The sequence below is a fragment of the Salvia miltiorrhiza genome, chromosome 2 (genome assembly GCF_028751815.1).
Source record: "Salvia miltiorrhiza cultivar Shanhuang (shh) chromosome 2, IMPLAD_Smil_shh, whole genome shotgun sequence".
Taxonomy (NCBI): Eukaryota; Viridiplantae; Streptophyta; class Magnoliopsida; order Lamiales; family Lamiaceae; genus Salvia; species Salvia miltiorrhiza.
The window spans coordinates 72,834,000-72,844,139 of NC_080388.1; the positions used below are offsets into that span (position 1 = coordinate 72,834,000).

The window sequence follows — 10,140 nt, forward strand, 5'->3', positions numbered from 1 at the left end:
GTTTATTTATTTTCTGAAAAATTTATTTCCAGTTTATTTATTTATTTGTTTGTTTTCTGAATTTTCAATTTATTTATTAATTTATTTTCGAATTTTCAGTTTATTTATTTATTTATTTTCTGAATTTTCAGTTTATTTATTAATGTCAAATAGCTAGTCAAAGATTCGTAAAAGGTAATATATCACAATACACTAACACTATCATTTTAGTCTTTTACACCACATTTTTTAACTTTCTTAGTTTTCGTGCCGAACACCAAATAGGAAGTTGATTGGTGTACGGAGGGAGTATAAAGGATTCCTAATTTAACTCAAACATGGAAATAATTAGATATATATATATATATATATATATATATATATATATATATATCAAATATCTTACAATTAAGCCAAACTATATGATTGGTTGATCGATCTTTAAGTAAATATTTTAAATTTTAGGTGTGGATGATCAGCTTTATTTGAAAAAGAAGTATAACTTGGAAGACATCATTTGTAGTTACGTTATAACTTTTATTTTAGTTCCGGTCCAACTAAGTCAAACTAAATGATTGGCTGCTGATTTGGATATATATGAAAATTACGTGGCTCAATTAGCTCTTCTAGTATAAGAAAAAGAAAAAGTATCCTTCTAAATAAAAATATGAAAAAACTAGTCTTTTTTAATGTAAATGTACAATTATACCCTTAATACTGTTACACACTTTTTCAAAAATCATTTAATAATTGCAAAAATCGTGTTATAGTGTATTTTACACGAAAAAGTGTGTAATAACGAAAAATGTGTGATTGCAAAAGTGTGTAACAATGTAAAATACACTATTACACACTTTTTAGCTTCCGAAAAAGTGTGTAATTGTGTATTTTATACTGTTTATACACTAAAAGGGTTTTTTAGTCACAAATGCTATTATTTTTATATTTTTATTTGTATGGCTAGAATTTCTATGACTAAAAGGTTTTTGCTATATTAGGGTGCTGCCTCTATATATAATAAATGCAAAAAATAACGACCTTAAAATAAAATATGTAATAGGGCAAAATAGACAATTCACATGTTGTGCCAAAGGCTCCTTTTCCATTACCTTTAGTATAGATTTAGTGCTCGTTTGGTTCAAGTAGAGGAATGTAAAGGGAATGAAATCAAATAAAGGAGTGAAATGGTAACAATAACCAGTGGCGGATTCGAGGGGGGGGGGGGCTGAAGCCCCCTCCCATTTTTTGAGTTTTTTTTTTTTTTTAAATATAGAAATTTATTTTACTTTGTATATCTATATATATGTATATATGTGTATATAAATAAGAAATAGAAGAAAAAATATAATACATTATTTATAGTATATCCAACTATCCATATTAATTCTTTGAAATTGTACATTGATTTGTTACATTTATGTTATTTTTATCCTATTTTTTTTTCTTATTTAATTTTTAATGTTGAATTTGAGTCCATTCTAAAGTTAAAGTAAAATTACTAATTATTAACAATGAAAGTTAGTTTATTTGTTTAGAAAATGAAATATATTTTTTTAAAAGAATGCATAAAAGTATTGTTTTGTATACTTCAGTCTACTTGACGCTGAATTAATAAATTGCAAACAATTATCTATTATATTAACTGATTGTTAAAAAAATGCATGAAAATTAAGTGTACGGAATGTTCAAAAAAATTTGCTTCGGGGCTCCCGCCCCCGAACCCCCGTGTAAATGTCTACACACGTCGCAGATCAATATATTCAGCCCCCCTAACCTCAAATCCTGGATCCGCCCTTGACAATAACCATTACTTTTATTGAGTATTTGGTTTAAACAATGAAAATGAATCATTAGTAAGGGATTATCTTTCTTTTGTTTCTCCTTTATTTTGAGGGGTAACAAATTGAATGATTGGATTATCCTCAAGTAACGGTAATGATTATCTTATTACTCAAACCAAACAACAATGGATGGAATCACCATGCTTTACAAATAAAAATAAATTAAAAATTGGAATCCGAAGGTTTCACTAGTATAAATCACCACACTTGGTAATTAATACAAGCACCATTAATTATCATGCAAAAATAAATAAATGAAACATATGTAATACACCTTTTCAAATTCAACAAAATGAAGTAAATAAAATAAATGTATACTAATAATTTTAAAGTTTGGTAAGAATCAAGTGCGCTCCATACTGGGGCTGGAGAGTAATGAGCGCATGAGGCGCATGCGCGTACGATGGCGACAGCTTGAACGAATAATTCTGCAAAATCATAACCATCGCCAATTTAGCTTCCAACATCGCGAAATTCTGCCCAATACAGATCCTCGGCCCCGACCCGAAAGGAATGAACTTAGGCTGCCCTTGCGTCGCCTTCGACACCCCTTCCGCGAACCTCTCCGGCTTGAAGCTGGTCGCGTCGTCCCCCCACAGCCGGGTGTCGTGGTGCACCGCTAGCACCGGCAGCACCAGCTGCACTCCCGCCGGAATCTTATACTTTCCAAAATTAGCCTCACTGTGAGTAAACCTACCAAGCGTCGCTCCCGGTGTATACACCCTCAGAGACTCGTTCAGGATCATGTTCATCTACACGAGCACGTCAGCATATGCAAATTTCAGCACGAGAATTAAGAAGAATGTGTAAATTGGTTAAAAATAGTAGGATACAGACATTTTGAAGGGTTAATTATTACTCCCTTCGTCTCATTGATAATGACTCATTACTTAAGAAGAAGAGTGATTTAAAGGCAAAAGTGACATAAAGTGGTGGAGCCCACAAATTTTTGTGAGAAAATGTGATTTCCTTTTATGGAATAGACCATTATCAATGGAACAGACTAAAAAAGAAAGTGAGTTATTATCAATGAGACAGAGGCAGTATATTTTATGGAAATGAGACAGAGGGAGTAGTAGTAATACTCACAATTTTGAGTTGGTTCAGCTCCTGATAGTCGGGTTTCCCTTTCCCGAAAACCTGCAAGACCTCGTCCCTGGCGCGGTCTTGCCAGTCCCGGTGCTTGCTGAGAAGGATCATTGTCCAAACCAGCAGAGACGCGGAGGTCTCCTGGCCGGCAAAGTAGAAGACCTTGCACTCCTCCATGACTTCCTCAATGGTCATTCCTGAAGCATTTCCATGCTCTCTCATTTCCTTGGCATTGGATTCCAATAATATTCCTAATAAGTCATCCATGCTTGGCTCCCCGGCTTCCATCGCCTTCATCCTCTTGTTGATGATTCCGAGCACACGCGACTCGACCTCCGCCACGATCTCCTTCAACCTCCGGTTATTCTTGGTCGGCAGCCACCCGGGGACGGGCATATGGCGGCCGGCCTCTATAATGCGCTCCACCTGCTCCCTCTGCAGCTGGAATATCTTGGTTCCTTCCTCGTAGCTGCTCCCGAACGCAGTTCTCGAGATCACGTCGCTCGTCATTGTCTGAAGACCTGGCCACACGTCCACTTCACACGATCCGCCATCCGGCACGAGCTCGTCCCATTTCTTCAGCATGTCGGCTGTGCTGACGTGGAACGCCGGAACCATATGCTGTTGCATCAAAGAAATTAATTAGTTTCTACATTCGCACGTAAAAAGAAAATTATGATATTGCAATTTGATGATACCTTCAGTTTCTGGACATGGAAGGCGGGGTTGATGAGCTTTCTGTGCTTGGCCCATTTCTCCTTCTCGTATGTCGCGAGCCCTTTGAACATTTTCGCAATTGGATTACCAGAAGGCTTCAGGTAAACATTGTTCTTGGAGAAAATCTCTCTGATAATTTCTGGGTCGCTGATGCTTACCGCCGGCCTTGGCCCGAACCAAACGAAGTTATTCTCACCTGAACGTTAAGAATCAGATGTTAAGAGTGTAAAGTGGGCAAGGATCACTTATTTAATGTGTGCAGAGAAGACAGAGACCACATACTATAAGTGAGACGAAAGTAAATATATAAATGCATGCATGAGAAGTAAGTGGTTGCATGGTACCATATTTTTTGGTAGCTTGGTGGAAAATGGCAGTAGCTCTCGGAGCTATTTCATTGGTAAATTCGATGGGTTTGGACAAGGCTTCTCCGGTGAGCCTTCCGATTTCTTTGAAATCTCCATAGTAAAGCTTGTAAGAATTGCCGTTGAAGCCCTGCTGACGTAGGATTTTTTCGAGTTTTTTGGGCGTAAACCAAACCCAATCTAATACTTTCCATAGATATATTAGAGCTACAGCAGCGCAACAAATTGATGCTGATAAGATCAGAATATCCATGTTTATAATAAATTAATTAGTGAGTATGAATTGCAGTGGAAGATAGAGGAGAGGGATGGACTTATTTATAGAGATGATGATCGATAAGTGGCATTTGGAAGGATATTATAGTTTTTTCAGTTTCCAATCTGGACTATGTATTGATTCTTGAATTCATTTTCGTCGGCTGTGTGATTTGGTGGAGGTTATTACTTTATAAGTTAATATAGATGACTTTCTTTGAAATAAATTTATAACATGTGTGTATAAATTATACTATGTCTGCAAGAGCAAGTGGCTAGCTAGCTGCTTTTTTAATTGGAATCTTCGTCACACTCTTCAATTCATTAATTATTATTCATATGTATGGAGAAAGCAATTACCAGGCTGTTAGAGAGGAACAGACGGAAATTTTGATTGCTGCTGTCGGCTGCTGATCACAACTTTTTAAATGATTTTGAATATATAGAGGGGTGGGGTTATAGTGATGAATTAATTATTTTGTTTTGTTTTGTTTTAATTTATATATCTTTTAGTTTGTCAAAGTAATTGACCGTTTCGTTTGAATTTTTTTATTGTTGACGACGATAAAATAGTACATGGATATTTTAATAAATAATAATTAAAAAAAAACTTAGTCCATGTATAAAATCATCCATAACTAAGAATTAATCCACTTAATTACGTAACGTAATAGTCGGTCATGAATCCAATAGGGCCCCAAACAAAAATTAGAAAATGGGTCCTTATAATTTTTTTTTATATTAGCATAAACTTTTTTAATCAATTACTATTTAAAAGAGTTTTCAATCAAAGGAGAAGAAAAGATAAAGTACTCAGAGTTCAACGCTAATGGTATATATGATTTAGATGATGAAAAGAACTTCCATAAGACAAAGCTCTATAAATAAAAACGATATTGTTAAGCAAAAATAATTATATATATATATATATACACACACTATATATATAAAAGAAAAAAATGGGCATGCGACAACATGTTGAGCATGTGTTCAGGTACGGCCTCATGAGGCCTAGCTTCAAGTGCCAAAATTGAAGCATCCAAATACACTCACCTTTGTGAGATAGTTTTCCCACTTATTAATAATCTCGTCTGTGTGCTGTAAAAGTTCAGCTTGTATGCGAGTTGATTATTTGATTATGTAGTAGATACCTTATGTGATTCTCAAAAAAATCTACGTGCGGATTATTTATATACCCACTAAAACCTTTGATGAGCGGCGCTACGGGTGTAAGATCATACATCACAAAATAGTAACTTTCCATTCTTAATTTCTTTGGAAGTAAAGTCTTGTTTGAAAATAGTAAATTTATATACTAATTAAAACGACATATATAGTTACCTTTACAAAATCTAATTAATGATAGGAATTTTTTCTTTTAAGGTTGAAAAATATACCATATCAAGTACACTGAACACTAGCAGCAGCAATTTTAATTGGACCACTGAACACTAGCAGCAGCAATTTTAATTGGACCCGGCACTATTAGAGTGACACACACTCACATTTTATGTACATATGGAAGTTTTTGCAAGTGCAATGAGTCCATTTTCATATATATACACATATATAAACATGGGAAGGGCTACGGTAAAAACAGCTCTTAAAATAAAAAATTATAAACCAGTAAAAATATTTTTTTTGCTACTTATGAGATTCGAACTCGTAACTATATATAGATTCATCCAACAAGGTGATGAATCAACCATAGATCTTGATGATCTAAGGACTGAAAATGGTTCATATTTTATACAATAAAATGTGTTTTTATTACATCCCTCCCCTATAAACACGAATGTTCAAGATTGACTACTATACATTAGATAAGATTTGACCCGGAATTCAGGATTACAAGAATAATGCACGTGATATAATTAACAAGCTATAAACATTTTCAATATAAAAGATGAAAATACACAAGGTTCACAAGTCCAAATCACCACACCTGGTGTCTGATACAAGCACCATTATTAATATTATGAAAAAATAAACGAAACATATAACTCTTCAAAATTTAATTAATTTCCAGTCTTATAGTTTGGTAAGAATCAAGTGCGCTCCATATTGAGGCTGCAGAGTAATAAGCGCACGTGGAGCATGCGCATACGATGGCGACAGCTTGAACGAAAATTTCTGCAGAATCATAACCATCGCCATTTTAGCTTCCAACATCGCGAAGTTCTGCCCGATACAGATCCTTGGCCCCGACCCGAACGGAATGAACTTAGGCTGCCCTTGCGTCGCCTTCGACACCCCTTCCGCGAACCTCTCCGGCTTGAAGCTGGTCGCGTCGTCCCCCCACAGCCGGGTGTCGTGGTGCACCGCTAGCACCGGCAGCACCAGCTGCACCCCCGCCGGAATCTTATACTTTCCGAAATCAGCCTCGTTGTGAGTAAACCTACCGAGCGTCGCTCCCGGTGTATACACCCTCAGAGACTCGTTCAGGATCATGTTCATCTGCACACGCGCACAAGCACGTTAGCAGCTGGTGTAAATTGATTAAAAGTGATAGTATCCACACATTTTAAAGGTTAATTATTACTTTTGGGCACAATTATTAAGGGTAAAAGTGATATAAAGCGGTGGAGCCCACAACTTTTTGTGAGAGAAGCTGATTTCTTTTTGTGGATTAGGCCATTATCAATGGAACAGACTAAAAAGGAAACTACTCACAATTTTGAGGTGGTTTAGCTCTTGATAGTCGGGTTTCCCCTTCCCGAAGACTTGCAAGACCTCGTCCCTGGCGCGGTCTTGCCAGTCCTGGTGCTTGCTGAGAAGGATCATTGTCCAAACCAGCAGAGACGCGGAGGTCTCCTGGCCGGCAAAGTAGAAGACCTTGCACTCCTCCATGACTTCCTCAATGGTCATTCCTGAAGCATTTCCATGCTCTCTCATTTCCTTGGCATTGGATTCTAATAATATTCCTAATAAGTCATCCATGCTTGGCTCCCCGGCTTCCATCGCCTTCATCCTCTTGTTGATGATTCCGAGCACACGCGACTCGACCTCCGCCACGATCTCCTTCATCCTCCGGTTATTCTTGGTCGGCAGCCACCCGGGGACGGGCATATGGCGGCCGGCCTCTATGACGCGCTCCACCTGCTCCCTCTGCAGCTGGAATATCTTGGTTCCTTCCTCGTAGCTGCTCCCGAACGCAGTTCTCGAGATCACGTCGCTCGTCATTGTCTGAAGGCCTGGCCACACGTCCACTTCACACGATCCGCCATCCGGCACGAGCTCGTCCCATTTCTTCAGCATATCGACTGTGCTAATGTGGAACGCCGGAACCATATGCTGTTGCAGCAAAGGTATATATATATGAGTTTAAAAATGAAAATAAGTGGATGAACCTATTTGCAAATTTGATGATACCTTACCTTCAATTTCTCGACATGGAAGGCGGGGTTGATGAGCTTTCTGTGCTTGAACCATTTCTCCTTCTCGTATGTCGCAAGCCCTTTGAACATCTTAGCAATTGGATTACCAGAAGGCTTCAGGTAAACATTGTTTTTGGAAAAAATCTCTCTGATAATTTCTGGGTCGCTGATGCTCACCGCAGGCCTTGGCCCGAACCAAACGAAGTTGTTCTCACCTGAAAAAATAATGTTTAATTAGGATGCGTTTACTTAATTTAATTCGGTTGTAAAATTTTCATTGGAAAACGATAGATAAAAAAATATGAAAAAACATGATCTTATAATCTCCTTTTCTATCTTATCATTATAAGAGATGAAAAGATGAGAAAGAAGCTCCTGGTGAAAATATTATCCTCTGCTAAGAGAAAATTTTCTATCATAGTGAAAAACATATATTTTCTCTCATTTTCTATCATAATAAACAGTGAAAAATATGAGTATATATGCATGCATGCATGAGAAGTAAGTACGTGGTTGTTACCATATTTTTTGGTAGCTTGGTGGAAAATGGCAGTAGCTCTCGGCGCTATTTCATTGGTAAATTCGATGGGTTTGGACAAGGCTTCTCCGGTGAGCCTTCCGATTTCTTTGAAATCACCATAGTAAAGCTTGTAAGGATTGCCGTTGAAGCCCTGCTGCCGGAGGAATTTTTCGAGTTTTTTGGGCGTAAACCAAACCCAATCTAATACTTTCCATAGATATATTAGAGCTACAGCAGCGCAAGAAATTGAAGCTGTCAAGATCAAAACATCCATGGTTGTAATAAATTCAAGTGATTATGAATTGCAGTGGGAGATGGAGGAGAGGGATGAAGTCATTTATACCCGATTTTCAGTGTTGATTATAGTTTCCAATCTGGACTTTTTGACTAGTCAATTTTGTCGGCTGCGTGGTTTTGGAGTTTGGACCTTTGTTTGAGGTCAATTAGTTATTACCAGATAATGTCGTCCGCTTTCTTGAAAAAAAAAAGAAAAAATTAAATATGTTCAGGTCTCCCCACATCCATTCGTTCAACACAGCTGGATTTTAATTTTAATAATGTTTGTTGAATGTGTTGATGAGTGGAGAAAATAGTTTATTTTTGTGAATAGAGTGAACAAAATAATGACATACGGGTTATATTGATAAATTGTAAATAATTATTGAAAGTGAGAATAAGATTGAGGGATTAATAGTGAGATTATGTTAAAAAAATGAGTTATACTCCCTCCGATTTATAAAAACATGAACATTTTGTCATTTTGGATCGTCTCACAAAAACATGATCACATCTTTATTTTGGTACACTATTCCACCACAATATATATCTTTACTTTTTATAAAGTGGGGCTCTTTTTCTATTCACAATATACTTTTATCTAATATTTTTTAAAATTCATTCCATTTTTGTGAGACAGATGAAGTATATGTTTTTGCGGAATAGTAGGAGTATATATTATAGCTAGTGGGATTGAGGAAATATTTTTTTCACCCACTATCTACATTTTATCACTTGTTTACGGCGTCACTGCCTGTAGTTGCCTTGTTTGAAATGATCAATATACTAGTATAGTTTTGATGTAGATGTATATATATACATGTTTTCTATCATTTTCTACATACGTTCGCTACGAGGTAGTGTATAAAATAACAAAACGGTCGTCCTCTTGCAAAATAATACTAAGAATGAATTGTTTGACTAGCATTATGTATATACATTAATTTTCTTTTGAAACAGTAGCTGTATAGCAAGTTGGTGCGAGTGGAAAGAAGTAAGAAGATGCTTATTAAGAAATTATAAAATATCCCCTCAAAAAATACATATATAAAAGGGTTAATTTGTTTTAAATCCACAAACTTTACATAATTTTTGGTCTTTCCCAAAACAAATAAAAATAAGTTCTAAATACACTAACTTTCACACTTTTTGGAATTTCACACGAAAGTCAATTCTGATCAAATTAAATCTATCGTAGAGTCGGATTTTGTTGTTGTGCAATATCTTAAAGGTTTAATTTGGTAAAATTTATTTCACAATAATTAAAATATCCAAGTTTTATAGTATATAACATCATATATATCTTCTACGTTGGCAAAATTCAGCCTCACGTCAGATTCAATTTTATCTGAATTGAGTTTTATGGGAAATTCCAAAAATTATGAAAGTTCATGTATTTAGAACAAACTTTTATTTATTTTGGGAAAAACCAAAAATAGTGTAAAGTTTATGGATTTAAAACAAATTAACCCTATATAAAATATCTTTAAATTACCAATCCCTTTCCTCAATCAGAGATCTGAAATTATTCACACAATATCTAAATAGTGTTATTCACACTATATCTAATGTACATATCTTTAAATCACCAATCCCTTTCCCCAATCAGAGATCTGAAATTATTCACACAATATCTAATGTACATATCAATATATTCCTTTATTTTATCCTTCTTGATTAGGGTTGGTTATATAATAACCATAATTCATTTAATTTTAAGT

At 35.8% G+C, this 10,140-nt stretch overlaps 2 protein-coding genes across 2 annotated transcripts; both read right to left on the reverse strand.

Moving 5' to 3' along the window:
• Nucleotides 1-1,906: 1,906 nt before the first annotated feature.
• On the reverse strand, nt 1,907-4,317 carry LOC131009137 (cytochrome P450 CYP72A219-like). The gene is made up of 4 exons (XM_057936357.1): nt 3,971-4,317; nt 3,608-3,822; nt 2,910-3,530; nt 1,907-2,572 (listed from the first exon to the last, which is right to left on the reverse strand). Exons 1-4 carry the CDS (start codon nt 4,242-4,244, stop codon nt 2,147-2,149), a joined length of 1,536 nt encoding a protein of 511 aa, XP_057792340.1. The 5' UTR covers nt 4,245-4,317; the 3' UTR covers nt 1,907-2,146.
• A 1,800-nt stretch (nt 4,318-6,117) lies between these two features.
• Nucleotides 6,118-8,464, reverse strand: LOC131009138 (cytochrome P450 CYP72A219-like). Its single transcript, XM_057936358.1, has 4 exons — nt 8,144-8,464; nt 7,624-7,838; nt 6,920-7,540; nt 6,118-6,703 (listed from the first exon to the last, which is right to left on the reverse strand). Exons 1-4 carry the CDS (start codon nt 8,415-8,417, stop codon nt 6,278-6,280), a joined length of 1,536 nt encoding a protein of 511 aa, XP_057792341.1. The 5' UTR covers nt 8,418-8,464; the 3' UTR covers nt 6,118-6,277.
• Nucleotides 8,465-10,140: the final 1,676 nt, after the last annotated feature.

Bases quoted from the DNA above. Each gene is read 5' to 3' on its own strand.
- LOC131009137 (XM_057936357.1), bottom strand. From the start codon at position 4,244: ATGGATATTCTGATCTTATCAGCATCAATTTGTTGCGCTGCTGTAGCT. The intron at 3,823-3,970 runs GTACCATGCAAC...CTTAACGTTCAG, and splicing joins CCAAGCTACCAAAAAATATG to GTGAGAATAACTTCGTTTGG. The intron at 2,573-2,909 runs GTGAGTATTACT...GTGCTCGTGTAG, and splicing joins AGCTGAACCAACTCAAAATT to ATGAACATGATCCTGAACGA.
- LOC131009138 (XM_057936358.1), bottom strand. From the start codon at position 8,417: ATGGATGTTTTGATCTTGACAGCTTCAATTTCTTGCGCTGCTGTAGCT. The intron at 7,541-7,623 runs GTAAGGTATCAT...TTGCTGCAACAG, and splicing joins TCCATGTCGAGAAATTGAAG to CATATGGTTCCGGCGTTCCA. The intron at 6,704-6,919 runs GTGAGTAGTTTC...GCGCGTGTGCAG, and splicing joins AGCTAAACCACCTCAAAATT to ATGAACATGATCCTGAACGA.